This window comes from Psittacula echo (assembly GCF_963264785.1).
Source record: "Psittacula echo genome assembly, chromosome: 8".
NCBI classification, from domain to species: Eukaryota; Metazoa; Chordata; class Aves; order Psittaciformes; family Psittacidae; genus Psittacula; species Psittacula echo.
Genome location: NC_137744.1, coordinates 23,877,327 through 23,895,893, shown reverse-complemented (window position 1 = coordinate 23,895,893; position 18,567 = coordinate 23,877,327). Strand labels below are relative to the sequence as shown.

The 18,567-nt window shown below is 52.1% G+C and overlaps 2 protein-coding genes across 4 annotated transcripts in view; one reads left to right on the top strand and one right to left on the bottom strand.

Annotated features, from left to right (window-relative positions):
• Positions 1 to 1,123, bottom strand: part of LRCH2 (leucine rich repeats and calponin homology domain containing 2) — a 40,614-nt gene extending 39,491 nt beyond the window's left edge. For 2 of the 3 annotated variants that reach the window (XM_080625129.1, XM_080625131.1), the window contains exon 1: positions 802 to 1,123. In XM_080625129.1, coding sequence (XP_080481255.1) covers positions 802 to 1,078 — 277 coding nt within the window. In that variant the 5' untranslated portion in view covers positions 1,079 to 1,123. Of the gene's footprint in view, positions 1 to 785 lie in introns of all 3 variants that reach the window. The other variant, XM_080625130.1, reaches the window with a different exon arrangement.
• Positions 1,124 to 7,887: 6,764 nt separating this feature from the next.
• On the top strand, positions 7,888 to 18,224 carry LOC308224634 (UAP56-interacting factor-like). Its single transcript, XM_080624773.1, has 9 exons — positions 7,888 to 8,002; positions 9,120 to 9,263; positions 12,518 to 12,660; positions 15,116 to 15,249; positions 15,755 to 15,836; positions 16,258 to 16,298; positions 16,384 to 16,458; positions 17,232 to 17,343; positions 18,102 to 18,224. The coding sequence occupies exons 1-9, from the start codon at positions 7,921 to 7,923 to the stop codon at positions 18,195 to 18,197; spliced, it is 909 nt and encodes a 302-aa protein (XP_080480899.1). The 5' UTR covers positions 7,888 to 7,920; the 3' UTR covers positions 18,198 to 18,224.
• The last annotated feature ends 343 nt before the right edge of the window (positions 18,225 to 18,567 follow it).

Sequence of the window (18,567 nt, the reverse complement as noted above, 5' to 3'; positions counted from 1 at the left end):
CACACACACCCGGGGTTCAGCGCGAACCCCTTTCCCCGCAGAGCCCTGCCTTTGCACACACACGCTGCTGGGGTACCCTACCCCTTGCACCCCATCTCCGCAGGAGCACCCCTGCCCCTGCACACACTCAAGGTCCCCTTGGTGCACAGCTCCCCCCCATCTCCCGTAAGCACACACAGCAGAAGCAACCCTCCCCAGTGCACAGAGAGAGGGAGCGACCCCCCCAGCACCCCCAAGCCCTCCAGCGACCCACCACTGCACTCCACAGATCCCTGCATGCAGGGGAGCCCCTTCACTGTCCTGCCCCACTCCCCTCCCAAAACGCGGAGCCTCTCCACTACCCCCGCTGCCCTCACACAGCGAGGGCCCCACTCCTTCCATTGCCACCACAGCACCCCCACCCCACACTGCCATCACACCGGGGGCTCCTTAGCGCTTCTCCCCACTGCCACCACACCAGCGCTCCCAATACGCCTTCCCCACTGCCATCATGTGCCACCCCATTGCTCCCCCCAAATGCCATCAGAGCGGACCCTTCCCCTGCATCCTCCCCATGCCCTCTCAGTGCCACCACAGCAGACCGCTCCTGCGCCCCCCCCAAAGTGCCACCACAGGACACCCCTCCGCTGCACGCCCCCATTGCCAGGGCCCCGCACACCCACAGGACACCCTCTTCCCAACTGCCACCACAGTGGGGCCGCCCCCCCCATTCATCCCGCATCACCCTCGCAGCCGTCATCCCCCCAGCCTCCCCGCATCACCCTCGCAGCCGGGCCGCCCCTCACCGTCGGAGCACCGCACCTGCTTGCGTGGTGTCGCTGAGGTCGTAGCCGCTGCCAGGAAAGTCCCGCAGCTTCCTCCCGCTAAGGCAGAGGATGCCCGAGCTGCCCGCTTCCTCCAGGGCCCGGTCCAGGCTGCGCACCGTGTGCGGCTGCGGCAGAGTGGCCGCCCCCCAGTGCGGCCCCGCCGAGAAGGATAGAGTGAGGTGCCCGGGGATCGCCAGCCCCCCCGCTCCATTGCCGTTGTTGTTGTTACCACCGCCGCTGCCGCCGCCGCCACCCCCCTGCCCGGCCGCCATCTTGGCGCGGCGCAGACCAGCCCCACAATAACAACAGCCAGGGCCGCCCCGTCGCCGCGCTGACACTGCGCATGCGCTGCCGAGCCCGCAGGGGGCAGGCGGCGGGGCGCTGGAGTGAGATGGACGGGACACTACCGAAGGGGGCGTGGCTTCTGCGCGCCCCGAGGCCGCTCTCACCAATCCATGGCGGCGACCAGCGAAGGGGGCGTGGCCTCGCGGCCCCCCGTCGGCCTCACTCACCAATCCACGGCGGGGGGGGCGATGGGGTGTGGTTCCCCGAGGCGCTGCTGGCCAATGAGGGACCGCGAGAGGGCCGGGAGGGGGCGGCTTGTGGCGGGCGGGGGCGCTGAGGGGAGCTGAGGGCGCTGTGGGGAGCGGAGGGAAGCGGGTTCTCGCCTGCCGCGTCGCTGCGGGAGCGGCCCGGGGCGTCGTCGGGCAAGGCCTGCAGGGAGCAGGGCAGCGGGCCCGGGGCAGGTGGCATGGAAAATGCTCCTCGGGCACCGCAGAGCCGGTGGAACAGCACAGCTGCCCGGCAGCGGGGCAGCCTCGCCCGCCGGCGGCACAGTAATGAGGCTATTGTCACCCGGGCGCGCCCGTCGGGTTTACTGTTGTATCTATGGCAACGCTGGTCATCGATTGCTCCTCAGGTTAAAAATGAGGATGCATCAGAGCATCACCTCTGGGCTGAAAGATCCTGGCGAATGTTGCCTGTCGATCGCTGCAGGAACCCGTTAGTGATGAATCTCCCACGGCAGGACAAAGGGGAGTCACCCTGAAATGGGTTCAGAAACATTCACAGAGATAGTGATGCTCTTGACTGTGAAAGAGGAGTGCAGAAACATAAATCAAGCCAATTGCGATGTCCAAAGCCCTGCTGTAGTGATAAAACACTGCACGGTTGGTGTCATACTGCATGGTGAATGATGATTACCATGTAATCTGTACTTGTAGGTGCTGCATATTTATCTGTGCAAAATGACTCTGGAGCCATAATTAGGAAATGCTAAAGAAAGGCTCATAGACCCCCATTTTAATGCAATCGCTGTGGGTTTCACAAGCAAAACCTGATTTTATGCTTTGATCCTCTTGAAGGCTCAGAAATGGATGATTTATTTTGCATCATGACTAATTGGGGGATCTAAGGGAAATTCCTTCTGTAAGCAGCATGGAAGAGACAAGCCTTCAGTCAGCACTGTGTCATTGAGAGACAGCTGAGCTGCTATGAGTCAAAAGAGGAACAGCCTGTGCCATTCCGCGGGTGATATCTGGCTGAAATTCAATAGAACCATATTAACTAGGATCAGTACGAAGATGCTCAAGAGTGAAGGGGTTAATCCTTTGGTGCAGGCTTCGGGATCACTGTCATTGCAGATAAATTGGCTTTCCCAATGTGCAAAACGTGTGTGTGGTGGGGGAAGGGTTCCCATTGTCACCTGCAAGTATTGTGGCTGGCTGTCTTCATTTAACTGTTGCTGTCAATGCTCTTGTGGGCTGTGGATTGAAGCTTACAGATTAATATCTACCAATCAGCCTGCCTGGGCCTGGCAAAGCTCTTATCCTGGACAAGCTGATTGTTCCTTGGATTCATAGCAGGACGATAATACAAACATGCACAAGCACTGCTGACTGATGCCCTCAGTTGAGTTTCCAGCCAGAGAAGGGGTTGAATAAACTCACAGGCTGACTCTGGGCCAAGTGTGTATAGGGGTTGTGTATGGTACCCCACAACAGCACAAGAGGGACGTGGAACTGTTGAAGCGAGTCCAGAGGAGATGTTCATGGAGATACTGTGAGGGCTGGAGCAGCTCTGCTCTGGAGCCAGGCTGAGAGAGCTGGGCTGGGGCAGCCTGGAGAAGAGAAGGCTCCTGAAGGGGAGACCTTAAAGCAGCTCCAGTGCCTAAAGGGGCTGCAGGAAACCTCGAGAGGGGCGTTGGATAAGGGCCTGTAGGGACAGGCCAAGGGGAATGGCTTGAACCTGCCAGAGGGGAGACTGAGATGAGCTCTTAGGCAGAAGCTCTTCCCTGTGAGGGTGCTGAGGCGCTGGCACAGGGTGCCCAGAGAAGCTGTGGCTGCCCTGTCCCTGGCAGCGTTCAAGGCCAGGTTGGACACAGGGGCTTGGAGCAAGCTGCTCTAGTGCCCATAGTAGGGGGGTGGAATTGGATGAGCTTTAAGGTCTCTTCCAACCCAAACCAGTCTGGGGTTCTATGATTCTACTAAATGTCAGTCTAAAACTGGTTATGAGGGTGGGGAAAGCACGAGTGAGGTCCCTTATCTCTCCTGTACCTACATAATTCTCCAGAGTCTACTGCAGGCTGTGTCCCAGTTCATGTCAGAGTGTGACAAGAATATCAGAGCACACACAGCCGAGATGCTGCCTGGGCTCTCCTGCTGTGCAGTGCTCCACCAGCACCTTCACCTGACCTGCAGGCCTCTGCTAAGCAACACAAGCTCTGGGCACCCAAGGCCAAACAAGAGGGTGCCCAAAGCGTACACCACTGAACCTTCCCATGTTCCTGGGTTTAACACTTGAGCTGCAGACAAAGCAGATCCTTTGACTGCTGTTTGCTGTGAGAAATTAAATCTTCCTGAGATTTCACTGATCTTTTTTCTTGCATCCTTTAGAGACTTTCTTGCTTTAAGCAATTAAAGCGGAGCTTTCATAATGTTCTTACTATGCTGCTCTATGAGTAGCCTCAGTCCTCCTACATGTGTGAGGCACTGAGTTAACACCCGCAGTGTTGTTTCAGCACTCATATGATCCTTGTGCCATCTCCTTGATTGCTCTTCAGTGCCTTCTCACTTCGCAGATCAGTGCATGCTCTATTCCTGATGGTTACTGCTTTGCTTTTTCAAGACCTGCGAGTGTCCACAGCTTCCAACAGGGAGGGAAAATAATCTCCAAATAACCGGATTCAAGTTTCCTGCCAAAATGGCATCATCCAGCCCACTGTGAAAGCAGAGCAAGCAAACCATATATTCTCGTTAGATTAAAAGGCAAGTGCCACACTGTCCATGCTGCAGGGTAGTGATTTATCTGAAATACCAGTTTCAAAGAGCTGGAAATAGCTCAAAATACTCCAGCATCTGATGCTTGAACGGAAAAGCAGCAAGCAGGATTCTGTCTAGCTGCTTTGGTGAGCATTATCTGTTCTTAAAAGTCTTTTTGTACCACATCTTTGTTGTACCACAGACCACAACAAGACAGCAGATCCATTAATGAGAAGATTCCTGGTAGCTTTTCCATTTGGGAGCATCTGACTAATTGTACAGGTAGCAAAGCTTCATGGAGCACCAGAATATACACTTCTGAAGGCAGGGGAGAGGGCAATCTCTGCCTCCAAGATATAATTTCAAGTACCACTTATTCCAATTACAGGCACTGGAAATACCTCCTTGTGGTGCTGCAAAGGCCTTTATCCTTAACTGATCTTGATAGTGTGATTTCTAACAGAATTTGTCCTTTTATTCTATTTTGAGTAACTCCTTTGCCATGCAGTAGCATAACAGACTTGCCTGTTTCTTGGCACAATTAGAAATGTGGCCCTTTCAGTGAAGGTTTACTTTTGTATTGAGAGACGCCGAGAAGCAACAGGAACTAAAACTACTCCTACACTGCAGTCAGCAGCCCAGCAGCACAGGGAGTGTGTGTATCGCAGTTTACTGGGCTGGTTAAGGTCCCTTCCACCCTAAACCCTTCTGTGATTCTGAGGTGAGGCTGGTTACAGCTTGCACTGGAGCTGCTGACTCCCCAGTCACCCTGCACATGTATGGTGTCCAAGCCTGTGCCATCTCTATCATCCTTCATCGAGTACGCCATGCATTTCACAAGCGACATCTCTGATACACAACAGACAGCCCAGGATCAGAAGTAACTGCTGTCACTTTGTCCCAGATAATTGCACATCAATTATATTGTGCTTCAATACAAATGCTAAATCATTCTGGAGACCTCCAGATCTAGATATGTGTCTTATGGGATGACTTTAAGGATGCTCTGTATAGTCCAGAGGTAGAACTAAAATGGACTGTAAGAGTAGTTTTGCATATACCAGGCTGAGATCTCTGTTTTAATACCCATACAGAGAGAGGGAAAACACTCACAAGCCCTCTCTAAATACCTTGCAGTCTTACCACACACAGGCTGCATTTGCTACATGGCCAAGAAGCAAATCACAGATTTTGTCACTAACTTAACAAGAAGGGGTTGACCTCTCAGTGCATGGTTGTTTTCACTGAGCAGAACTCATGGTATGTGCACCTCAGCCACTTTACTGCATCCAGGCAGAACTTCTGCATAAGAACCACAGTGTTACCACAATGTAGCTCATGTTCTGGGAATGTGTCATGTAGGGAAATACTGGCATAACCTGGAGTTTTCTCAATCAGACTAAAGAACACTTCTGTTCTCTTCCATCTTCTCAAGGAGATTTTCAAGTAGCAACATATGGTTAAAAGGCCATGTTGAGCATCTAACAATAAAACATAAGCTCCCTGGTGGTGGTGCACCAGGTTTGGAGGAAGCTGACCAAGCTGTGCTGCTACCAGTGTTCCTCATTAGGAGCTGGGAATGATGCGCCCTTAGATCTCACCAATTAAAAGGCCTAAAGACCCCCCCTTGTGGGCAAAGCACAAAACATCACACAAGTGATCGGAGTTTTGGCCCGTTGAAATAACATCTGTTACAGCAGATGTAACACAGAGTGCTTCAGAAACAACAGCAAAGTGAAAACCCGGGCCTAAGGCACTGCCTCGGGATAACGCCCGGGAAAACACCCGGGATTCACAATATCCCCGCAGCCCGCTCGGAGAGCCCGGGGCATCCCGCTCCCCTGTCGCCGCTACTCCCGGCAGCGGTCCGAGCTGGGATAAACCATCCTCCATCGCCCGGCTGCGCCTGCGGGCGCTGCTCTCATCGCTCCCGCATGGCGGGGCTGACCGCGGCTGCGGGAGGCGGCTGGACAGCTCCGGCGGCGGCACCGCACCACGCGGAGCAGGAGCGGCTGCGCTCGGCTCAGCCCAGCTCGGTGAGTACAGAAGTCACGCTAGGCTTACCGATACCCACCTCAGTGCTCAGAGATGGACTGAAAGAAAACTGAAGCTATGGTACTGAAAGCCCAGAGTGTCAAATCCGAATCTTTGCTGCAGGGAAGTTTACTTTAAAAAGTGAAGGAAAACAACCATATGATCGATAAATGGTGTTTTCAGTTTGCTTTCACACTTGCCCATGGAAACCCTTCAGGACCTCGTATTTAAATGCCTTCAGATTTGGTACAATGCAGCCAGTAATATTAAAATTTAACAGACAGAGCCCTAACCTCGCTGTAGATAACGGGGCTGTGCCACTACTTCATTTGGCATTTCATACTGGCATTTCCAAATTAAGTTAGATGTAACAGCCAAGATTTCCAATCTTGGTGGGCTCTAAGCAGTAACTTTTTCTACTACAGTGACATAGTTTTCGTGTGTCAGTACTCCTGGTGTATATTTTGATGTCTCTTGGTTTTGCTTCCTCTAAGTCTTGTGCCTCTATTTAATAGGATGCTCATGAACTATTTCATGTCCTTACCTGTTCACTAGAAGACAAACGGGATCATCAGCCCCGTGTGATGCATTTGCTCGATGTGCACTCGCTGGAGGTGATGCCTGCTATCAGGAGTCTCATAGGCTGCCTCCATTCCTAAGTGTGTCGAGGATAAAGTGTCTGTTTAGAAATGGAAGATGTTTCATTATAGTTACAAAGCTGTTCTTTAGTGCTCCAGTAGAAATGAATCAATAGGGCAGGCAATCTAAAGCATCAAAAATGGTTTTCATAAGCAAATTTACAGTGATCCCAGTTTCATGAGGGCTTTTGCATTCCTAAATCCATTGACTATAGGGACTGAAACACTGTCATGGAACAGCAGTCCATCTAAGCAGTTACTCTGATCTGTAAAAGTTGACCCATGAAAAAGGTTTGAAAACTGCAAAATGGACACCTATGGAATAATCCATTTGGAGGTGAAATTTATCTCAACCTCCAGGTTAGTGCTCAACTTCATGCAGACAAGAAGTTTCTATCACTTTTTGTCTAAAATAGATACAAAATGTTTATAAAATGTTACACTTTGATTTTAGCATTGCAAGGCAGAGAATCCTGCAGATCAACTATTCTTATTAGAAATGTGCTTTCTGTTAACTATAAGTTTGCTGTGTACCTGTTTTTTTTGCCTTCATCAAACATAAAGAGACACTAAACCCATACAACTGTTTTAATGGCAGAAAAGTATATTAGAGATTAAACAAGAACATGATTAATACTCAGTGCTTTCTAAGGTAGGGTTAGTGAAATCTTTTATCTTGCTCTATAGCAGCCAGATATAACCCACCTTGTATATGAATAGCAATTATTTGTGCATCTTTTGCAGTTTTGCCAAACAGCTCTTTCTGTAAAGCAGAACTTCATAACGTGACTAAAAATATTCCGGGCCCTATCAAATCACAAGAACTAAAATACCTGGAGGAAAAAGGAAAAATGGATGCAGGAATGCCCGCTTTCCTTGACTGGAATAAAAGCACAATTGCAATCTGATGAAGGCCCCTCTCCAGCGTCCTTGTAGCCCCCTTCAGACACTGGAACCTGCTCTGAGGTCTCCTAGCAGCTCCTCTCCTCCAGGCTGAACAGCCAGCACGTCCCTCTGGATGTCAGAGATGCCGGAGTGCAGAGGAGCAGAGACCAGGGGCAAGGAGCGCCGCAGAGGCACAGCAAAGCCCGGTGTGTCCGGGGCGGGGGCCGGCGGCGGGGCCGGGCCGGGCCGCACATTCCGGGCAGGCGCACTGAGCGGCGGCGGCGCCCGGTCGGAGCCATGGAGGCGGAGGGGCCGCAGCCGGGGCCAGTCGCGGCGGCGGGGCCGGAGCCGGGGGCCGAGGAGATCGACATGTCCCTGGGTAGGTGCGGCCTGGGCCCGGCCTCAGGAGGCTCGTTTGTGCGGGGTCGGGGCGGGCAGCGCAGCGTGGGGCGGCCCCGCAGGGCTGATCTGTGTCCCCCCCCCCTCCCCGTCCACCTGCACCCGGCTGCGGTGGAAACGGATCCCGGAGGGAGGAAAGGGCTCCAAAGCGGTCCGTGTGCTCAGCGGGCAGCACCCGGCTCCGGCGGCGAGAGCCCAAAGAGAACGATGGCGGTACTGAAATGGAGCTGGAGCCGTGTCGGGGCGCGGGGTATTTATAGCAGCCGCTGGTGCTGCCGCTCCCCTGTCACCGGGAGCCGCACAAACACCACCCGCGTGGCCGCCGATCCCGGGGGTTATCGCTGTGGCATCGCTGCACGGAAGGAAAGGCAGCGGATCCCAGACTGGTTTGGGTTGGAGGGACCGTAAAGAGCACCCAGTTCCAACCCCTGCCATGGGCAAGTCATCCCTGGGTCAGCTCCCTACCCTGGAGCTCGTGTCACGTCCTCTCAGCAATGAGCCACTTGTCAGGAATAGCGCAACATTTTCCACTGTGAACTCAAGCTGATCCCTTGGCTGATGCACCCGTGGTTTAGTGCTGCTGGGAGGGTTCACAGCAGTAGAGGAGCCCTCCGTTGTAATTTACCTTTTTCTGTTTGCTGATGTGTGATACTCACAGAACCCCAGCCTGGTTTGTGTTGGAAGGAACCTTAAAGCTCACCCAGCTCCAACCCCTGCCACGGGCAGGGACCCCTTCCACTGGAGCAGCTTGCTCCAAGCCCCTGTGTCCAACCTGGCCTTGAACACTGCCAGGGATGGGGCAGCCACAGCTTCTCTGGGCACCCTGTGCCAGCGCCTCAGCACCCTCACAGGGAAGAGTTTTTTGCCTAAGAGTTTATCTCAATCTCCCCTCCGGCAGGTTTTAATGGGTTGTTGGTTGGTTTTAACGTGTTGTTGGCTGGTTCTGCGGGTTGTTGATTGGTTTTACAGGTTGTTGGTAGGTTTTAATGAGTTGTTGGTAAGTGTTGCAGGTTGCTGGTAGGTTTTAATGGGTTGTGGTAGGTGTTACAGGTTGCTGGTAGGTTTCCATGGGTTTCCCCTTTGCTGTTTTGATCTAGATGACATCATAAAACGCCATCGAAAAGAGCAGACGGACACCAGCGCCATGGGTGACAGGCGAAGGCCGCAGGTCAAGCCCAGGAACTCAGTGTATGGATACGGGCGGCCCCGCTTCCGTGCCTGGATGCAGAGGAATTTGCAAGGTAGGTGAGGCCTGCTGAGCTGGGAACACCTTTGTGTAACCAAATACAGCTCCTAAAGCCTTCTACTATCTAATCCCTTTGTGCGTATGAGATGCACTCAGGCTCTGAATAGCTTTTCTCTCTGCACAATGGAATATCAGGGCCTTTTCAGAGCATAAATTCACCCATTTCTCTCCCTTCCACCCTCTCATGAATTACTAATTCAAAGTGACTTAATATCTATTCTCTATTCCCTTTAGCTTTGCATATTTTAATTATGCCTCTTCCTAATCCTCTTTTTCCCAGAACACACTTAAATTACCCCTTCAGTAACTGTCTTTGATAGCTCAGTTATTGGAGCTAATTTGTCACTTTTGCCAACCATGCTATTTTTATGATACCAAGTGATCACACACTAATCTCTGGTTCCACAAGCTTTCACCTACAAACCCACCGTTATCTGCTTTATGAAATGCCACCTCTAGCACAATTTTGCTTTATTTTTTTCCCCTTTAAATCACTTCAGTGCAGATTTTGGTAGCATTTTGCAGCAGTGTTTTGCAGCCTTCCTCCGGAGTGCCAGTGGTACATGAGGACAGTGGGATTGCTGGGAGCGATCCTGCTTGGCTCCGATCTGCCTCCACTCCCATGTTCTCGGTCTCCAGCACAGAATCGTTCCGGCTCAGAACAGAATGATGGTTGTTGCCCTTTGCAAATTGATTTTCTTTGTCAAAGGACAGGCTTTGATATTCTTCCACACTCAAGTGACTACTCAGGGTCAAATAAAGCAAACAAAATACCTTGTTTGAGCTGTTCCTCAGAACAGAGAACTCTCCTCTTCATTTCTAGATGTATTTCTGCTACTCTTAGTGTTTCCGAGGCTTGAACTGAGTCTGCATTCAGCCCTGCCAAGTGCAGACACTCACCATGCTGTGTGGTGCTGATGCCCGGAGCAGTTCTGTGAAGCTCAGCACAACTGGGAATTTAGCCTGTAATTACTCAGGGGCTCATTTCACTTTGGTCCCTGCTGAAACGCAGACCCTTCAGGGCTGAGGCGTGAGAACTGCTATCAGTATGACAATCAGATCAGCCCACTGCTGTAATGACAGAGGATATAGAGCGGTATTATGCTGATTAAACCAGCAAGAGCATTCGTGCCAGCAAAGTGCGTTATCCCTTGAGGAATATGGCTTAAACAATCTCTCCAGTGGGGAAAGAGGATTATTAATGGCAAGAAATTTGAATTTCAGATCTTCTTGGAAAAACAGTCTGTCAGACATGAGGGCTTCTTCCCAGACTGGACTTGCTGGGCAGAGGAGCTTCTTGGCCAACTGAGGTGTGCTCAGCACCATGACCTGAGCATACACCCAGGCGTGGTGGCTTCCCACATGCTGTGGGGTTTTATCATAGAACCCCAGACTGGTTTGGATTGGAAGGAACCTTAAAGCTCCTCCAGCTCCAACCCCTGCCACAGGCAGATACACCTTCCACTGGAGCAGCTTGCTCCAAGCCCCTGTGTCCAACCTGGCCTTGAACACTGCCAGGGATGGGGCAGCTGCAGCTTCTCTGGGCACCCTGTGCCAGCGCCTCAGCACCCTCACAGGGAAGAGCTTCTGCCTAAGAGCTCATCTCAGTCTCCCCTCGGGCAGGTTAAAGCCATTCCCCTTGCCCTGTCCCTACAGGCCCTTGTCCAAAGCCCCTCTCCAGGTTTCTTGTGGAGACAGACCCAGAAGGGAAAAAAGGGCCATTCAACACAGCGAGACCACTTCTGGTCAAAAAGACACAGATTGTCCAAATTCAGGTGTTTGTCAGGAGAACATTTACACACCTGCACTTCTGCAGGAAGAAAATACCATCATTTGCAAAGAAGATAGCCACTGGCCCCACAGAGCTAGTGAACAGCATCGCATTTCTGTGGGTGCTCCCAGCCAGCCCCCCTGTGTGCTGCTCAGGAGCAGCTTCCCATAGACATGCCCTGGTGCCCTTTTGTTTTAGAGCCAGGGCAGTTCAAGTCACCCTCCCTTGGCCTCCAGTGTAACCAGCCCAAGCTGGCACCAACCAGTGACACACCCTGGGGCTGGAGCCTTCATTAATCACTCTGGTGGTGGCCCCTGACAGCAACATCACTGCTGCCTCAGGGCGCTTCATTTCTGACTGCTCCGAGTCATTATGAATTGCTGTGATGCAGGAATCGATGGTGTAGAATCAATACATGCATCCCACTGCTCTGGAGTGTGTATCAGTGAGGTCCAGGGTTACTGCCTTGCAGCCCTCTGCCATGCCTGGTCATAGAATCATAGACTCACAGACTGGTTTGTGTTGGAAGGGCCCTTAAAGCTCCTCCAGTTCCAACCCCTGCCATGGGCAGGGACACCTTCCACTAGAGCAGCTTGCTCCAAGCCCCTGTGTCCAACCTGGCCTAAGTGATCAATACACCTGCCTGAGTACGTATGCATGTTTCACTAGTGTCTATAGCCACTTGGAAAAGGTCTACGTTATGACTACAGAAGTTTATCGTGTGGAGTAATTAGGCTTAGTGCACTGTGCCTCTGTCTGACAGGTTGCCTTCTCCTTGCTTGGTGCTTCAGCACACTTCAAAATCATAATCAGGCTTAGGGGAAGACACTGAAGGCAAGATAGGCTGTTGGTATGTATGTGCTGCGCAGTGAGGTAGAACAGCAGCAGAAGGGGCACCCTTCGATATATACAGTACGTCAGGATATGTTATGCTAAAAATAACTAAATAAATAGATATATATTAATATATAAAAATGATGGTCCGGTCTCCACTTACCAAGTGTGATAATGTGGGCACTTAGAGCTCTCCCAGGCTGCTGTGGGACTGAATGCTGGAGTCACTTGTGTATCTGTATCCAAAGGCTTTTTCCATTTCACGGTGAATTCCCAGCAATGGGAGCTCTGGCAAGAGAGTGACAGGTTTCCTGATGCGAGTGTTCCTGCCTTTATTAGGAGGCAGAGTTGCAGAAGGCTTTTCTCTTTTATATTCTTTCAAATTAAATCCCAGAGCCATCAAATCACAGAGTGGTTTGTAAGTGGTTGTGAGTCCCACACAGAATGGGAATTATTATTGGAAAGATAAATTATTTAATATCCTGCAAAGTTAATTTACTTTTCTGGACTAACTCAATGTGATTCTTGCATCTATTCATACAGACACTCCTGTATCATATTAAATTCACCGTGTAAGCCACTGGCAAACCTGTAAGTGTGAATTGAGCTTTGAAGGATGCTAAACAAAGAGTTCGTTTTTGTAGGACCGGCCCGGTTTAGAAGAGGGTTTGGACAACAACAGTTCAACCGGAGACAATTCAGGAATGCTGTACCTGGTCCCAGGAGAAGAGCAGCTGCTGCATTGAATGGAGTGAGCCCTTTAAATCGCCAGGCATCGGCTCCAGAGGTACGGGGGTGAGGAAGGCAAAGTTGTTTTCCCAAATGTCATGCAGAAACCTGCTGGGGTTTGTGATCCTGGATCTTCCCAAAGAACAATCTGCATAACAAATGTCCAGGCACCATCTTGTGTGCCTGTAACCGCATTTGTATGCAGAGGTGAGTGCAGGCACACGCATATAAAATAGCAATTTTCCAGTTGGTTTTATGAGCTTATGACTTGGCATAATTGGAGTGAATCGGTTCCCGAGGGGTTTACAAAGACAGATTTTTTTAGGGATGGGTTCTTAAAGAGTCTAAAATATTTCCATAAAACCAAATTCCAATTCATCACATCTTACTGTTGCCATTCAGAGGAGGTGTGTTAGGATTCACCTTTACTTGTCCTCCACCCAGAGCATCTTCCAACATGTAGTGAAGGCAAAGGCCAGGCTGTTGGTGACTTTTGGTAGCTTTGGTTCGGAGAGGTACTTTTGACTAGCAAGTGGGTATTTCCCCTAGACACACTGATTCCCAGGGCTATGAAGCCATGGGACAGATTGCCCATGTTCTTCCATGTAAAATGCTTGATTTTTCATTCATGGCTTTCTCTTTTTCAAGTTTAAGTGTTTTGGTCTTATCTCTGCTCAAAAACACTTAAAAAAGAAAAGATTGAAATATTTTAATTTGGTTTTTTGAGCTATTTTTAACATTTGAGGTGGGAAGGAAGGGCCATGTTCACCTTTAAAGTCATTCTTACAGCTCTCTGCTGAGTGTCACTACCATGAAACTGGCTTGGTGTAGAGGGTGGAAATCAAGTGAATAGATAGTCCTGTGTGAGAGGGGGTTGTTCCTTCTGCACTGGTGGAGATCCACTCAATTAGGAGGTCATGTATGCTCAGTAAGCTTTTAAAACCCCACCAAAGTGGTGAACATGATGGGACACTGAATGGCTGTGTCCTGGAGGTATATAGAAGAGAGCCTTGATTGAGCATGCATGTGCATGGTGTGCGGTTATTTCTGAAAGGAAAGTGGGATGACTCAGATAGTGTGCGGGGCTGGGTGTTACCAGGAGGGATAAGCAGTTGCTAGGAGGCATAACTCTGCTGTAGCTTCCATTTTGCAGAAATAAACCAAGTGGGAAGAATGTGGAAACACACTCCCAGTTAGTGGGGAGGAACGCTGGTGGTGGCTGTCCCACAGAAATAAATGGGTTAGAGCCCATGGCAGTTGGTATTAAGTAGCTGCAGGAGGACCTACACTGCTGAGGGGTATTCTGATGTGCTTCATGCTTCAGGGCTTGGAATGAGCAATAAATGTGTCCAAACAAGAAAGAGTCAATGACCGAAAAGAAACTTGAGCAAAGCTACAAAGCTTTGCTTGGGTGAGGTTTGCTCTCCATGGACTCATTCTGGCTTTGGATTTCTGCACCATCAGAATGAAACGCTCTTCCTGGTACTTGCAGTTTGATGCCCACGAACTAAGTGTTGACAGCAGTGGATGCTGACTCCAAATGTTGAGGCTCCAGCAGCAGTGCTGGGTAGAAATATTCCTGGCATAGATACAAAAGGCCATGTAAGAGGCCAGTTTTTAATAGAGTGAGTGAGGAATCGGGTCCCAGTAAGAAAATATCAAAGGAGGAAAACAAAAAGCACCAGCAGCGCAGGGTTGTTCTGCTGCGAGACTGAAGTTGCAAAGGAAAAACAGTTTGGAATGAGAATATGTGGAATGCTGAGCACACAGCATGGGGATGAGCCCCTTCTGAAGCAAATGCAAGTGGTGCTGAGAGCATGGAGGGAGCCATGGCGGAGTCAGTGATCAGCACTTGCACTGCAGGGCAGGATGGGGTAATTCTCACGAGACAGAGCCAGAGAAAATGCTGGATCAATGCAGGAGTGGAGGGAAGGATGGTCATGTCCTGGTGCTTGTGCTGCCTCCATGAGGGACGTGGAGCTGTTGGAGTAAGTCCAGAGGAGGCCATGGAGATGCTATGAGGGCTGGAGCAGCTCTGCTCTGGAGCCAGGCTGAGAGAGCTGGGCTGGGTCAGCCTGGAGAAGAGAAGGCTCCTGAAGGGGAGACCTTAGAGCAGCTCCAGTGCCTAAAGGGGCTGCAGGGAACCTGGAGAGGGGCTTTGGACAAGGGCCTGTAGGGACAGGCCAAGGGGAATGGCTTGAACCTGCCCAAGGGGAGACTGAGATGAGCTCTTAGGCAGAAGCTCTTCCCTGTGAGGGTGCTGAGGCGCTGGCCCAGGGTGCCCAGAGAAGCTGTGGCTGCCCCATGCCTGGCAGTGTTCAAGGCCAGGTTGGACACAGGGGCTTGGAGCAAGCTGCTCTAGTGGAAGGGGTCCCTGCCTGTGGCAGGGGTTGGAACTGGATGAGCTCTAAGGTCCCTTCCAACCCGGACCATTCCATACCTGCATGGTTGGTGTTTCATGCACTGAGGCTGTGGGGCAGGTGACAGTGGCTGAGCTCTCGCTGCTCTTTCAGGGCAACACGAACAATGACGCTTTCTCCAAGAGCAGTAGCAGCAGCATCGTGCAGGCAGAGGGACGGCGACGGCCACCCCCAGGCCCCAGGAGGTTCAGAGCAGCCACTGCCAGTGCCCAGGCCACAGGGAGAAGGTAAAATCTTCAGTAGCTCGGGGAGTTTTTGGCTTCCAGCGGTGCCCTGGCAGCTCCGAGGTGCTGCTGGGAGCAGCTGCATCCATGTGCTCATGCAACAGGGGGTAAATGCCCCTGGCAGTGCTCAAGTCCAGGTTGGACGGGGCTTGAAGCAAGCTGCTCCAGTGGAAGGTGTCCCTGCCCATGGCAGGGGGTTGGAACTGGATGAGCTTTAACGTCCTTTCCAGCACAAACCAGTCTTGGGGTTCTGTGATTTTTTGATCTGTTTCTAACAAGCAGAGCTCAGCACCAACACAAACTGTTGGTTCATTTGAGCAGAAAAACAAGTTCGTCTGAACTCCTTTGCTGGCAGAAAACCTGCTGGGCTAAACTTGGTAACAAAGAGCTGCATTTGCTTCACATACGGCTTTTTAATCCCAAGCTGGGTTAGGTATTTCAGCACTTAACTTCAGGAGAGACCTGGCATCATGCTCACCTATGTCCTTTTCTCTCTCCTTCCCCGCAGACCTTTCCGGCTGAACAGGGCACCAGCCTTCCAGCAGAAGCGAATGCAGCAGCGGTTTCTCAAAGCCAGATTTCAGAGAGGGGTCAGTATGGCGACGTTTTCTGTTCTCTTCTGATGGTGACAAGCCTTCAGTTTTACTTATTGTATCTTTGATCCCAAAAGTTCCTGGAACAGGTGGATGACTTTAACAATGAGTGTATTGCTAGGGAAGTGTATGCAGGATAGGCAGATTTTCATGCAGTGGGTCCAGAGAAGGACAACGGAGCTGGTGCAGGGCCTGGAGCACAGTGTGATGGGGAAGGGCTGAGGGACCTGGGGGGTTCAGTCTGGAGAAGAGAAGGCTCAGGGGGGACCTGATCGCTCCCTACAACTGCCTGACAGGAGGATGGAGCCAGGAGGGGCTGGGCTCTGCTCCCAAGGAACAAGGGGTGGGACAAGAGGAAATGGCCTTAGTCACTGAGAGCTAATCCTGAAGTAATTATTTCAAATGTATTTCCCAGCAGATGGATGCTGATGGCGACAGGAAACCACTGCGGATGAGAAGGTAACTGGTGACCCAAGCACGCTGCAAACATGCCGTGCTCTTGCAGGCTCGGCTCGAAGCTGAATCCATGTCCCTGTCTCGGCAGGTGGCAAGTGAAACCCAGCCCTGGAGCGGTTCTGACGGTGTCTGTGGCCAATCCTCAGGCAGGCCAGGCTGGCCCGTGAGTAAATGGAGGGGTTTGTTCATGTGGGAACCCTGCAAAAGCATTCCCAATCCCTTTAGAACTATTGCAGCTTGGCTTCTATGATCCCAAAGTGGTTTGCAAATGATGCCTTGTTCCCTTCTCAGTGTATCTGTCAGAGGATGGTGATTCCCATGTGGCTGGTTTGTTACCCAGAGTAGGAAGGCGGATGGCAGGCTGGCTGTGCCCAAGGTGGGGTGTCCCTTGCACCCCAGGGACATGGTGTGCTCACTGTGCTGCAGGGCAGCAGCTTCACCCATGGGCTGAGCCGGGCCCTAGCACCATGATGAGCACAGAGAGGGGTGGGCAAGGGCACTTGGCATGTCCTGGGTGCAGGGAGCACCCTGTGATAGACTTGACATGACACAGTCCTCAGGGCTGGCACAGCAGCTCTCCTGGCACCCTTTATAGAACCACAGAATGGTTTGGGTTGGAAGGGACCTTCAGAGCTCATCCAGTTCCAACCCCCTGCAAAGAGCAGGGACATCTCCAACTAGTCCAGGTTGCTCAGAACCACATCCAGCCTGGCCTGCAATGTCTCCAGGGATGGGGCAGCCACCATCTCTCTGGACATCCTGTGCCAGGATTTTACCACCCTCATGGTACACAGTGTCTCCCTCACCCACCCTACCATGAGATGTGCCATGGGCCATAGGGGCACCCAGGTGTTTCCTCCTTCCCTCGCTGGTCTCAGGCATTAGGCAGTGGCTGCCTTCACATCCAGGGTGACCGCGGGTCTGTGCTCTCCCCAGGCCCGGATCCAAGCGCCCGTTCCTGCGTAGCCGGAGGCCGCCGCCGCGCGCAGCCAAGCCCCAGCCCAAGGGGGTGCTGCTGAGGTTCAACTTCCGCGCCATGGCCAACCAGGTAGAGGATGGTCGACGGCACAGGCAGCACCCTGCACCCTGCAGCAGCCCTGCCGCTAACCCGATCACGCCACGCTCAGGTCTCTGGGGCTGCTGGTCAGGTTTGTGTAGCTTGACCTGGGAGCAGAGGCCCGTGTTGGCTGGGTTGCTCACAGAACTGAAGGCATCTGAGAAGACTGTTCAGCAGCTACAGACTCAGCCCAGTTTTACCTACTCCATTGTCCCCTCTTGGCCTGTCCATGTGCTTGCTCGGAGCGGGGAGATCCTGCTTGTGAGTGGTCCTGGACGGCAGGGACTGTTCCACTGTCGGTGCTTCCAACTCCTCAGAGACACACAGCACTTGTGGGCTTTGCTCTCTCTTTGCTTTGGTGACCTTCTCGGTGCCAGTTTTGTGCTGAAGTATGGTCCAAGAGCCCTGGGGCAGGTCAGAGATCCTGCTCCAGCTTCTTCACTGCTTGTTTGGATGTTCCTTGTCTGGATGATTTGGTTTTACTTGGTGCCTGGTGCTCAAATGCCACGTGCTTGCTCCTGTTGTTGCCGAGGATGGCCGGTATCCTGGGGCTAGGTGCTGCTTGAAGCTGTTTTCCAGCTGCACCCAGTCTGTCAAGCTCCTTGTCTCCCATGTGCTGAGTGGTTTAATTGACTAACTGGCTGCGAAGCACCGTCCTGACTGATGGGCTCTAATCAATACCCTGCTGCAGGTTTGGCCATGCTTTGCCACGAGGCACAGGACTGACTCGGTCTCCCTTTCCCCTGCAGACCAGCCTGACGCTGGATGAGAGGTTCTCTGGTCTGAGGAATAAGAGGCGCTTTACAGCAGCCAGGAGCGCCGGCCGGACAGTCACCATGCCCTAGCACCACTCCTCAGGGACTGCCCTCACAGTCCACGCCCCGCAACGGGCAGCTCAATAAAGCTCAATAGATTTATTTCCTCCAAGATAGCTATTTTGGCAACGCACTGTCTCCTTCCTTACACGCAGGGTGAATGAGCGAGTGAGGGCAGGTACGAGGCAGGATGAGAGCTGGGGCCGGAGCACAGAGGCAGGGTGATGCATGGGGATGAGTGGAGATGGATTTGTCCTGCTGCGGATCCACAGGGCTGGCAGCAGCCCTGTCAGCCTGTGTTGCCCTGCAAGAGGGAGCTGGGACCAGCTCCAAGCCATACCCATGGAGCCTTCCCTGCATTGCTCCATGGGTGGGAAGGGTTGAGGACACGGCTGGTCCA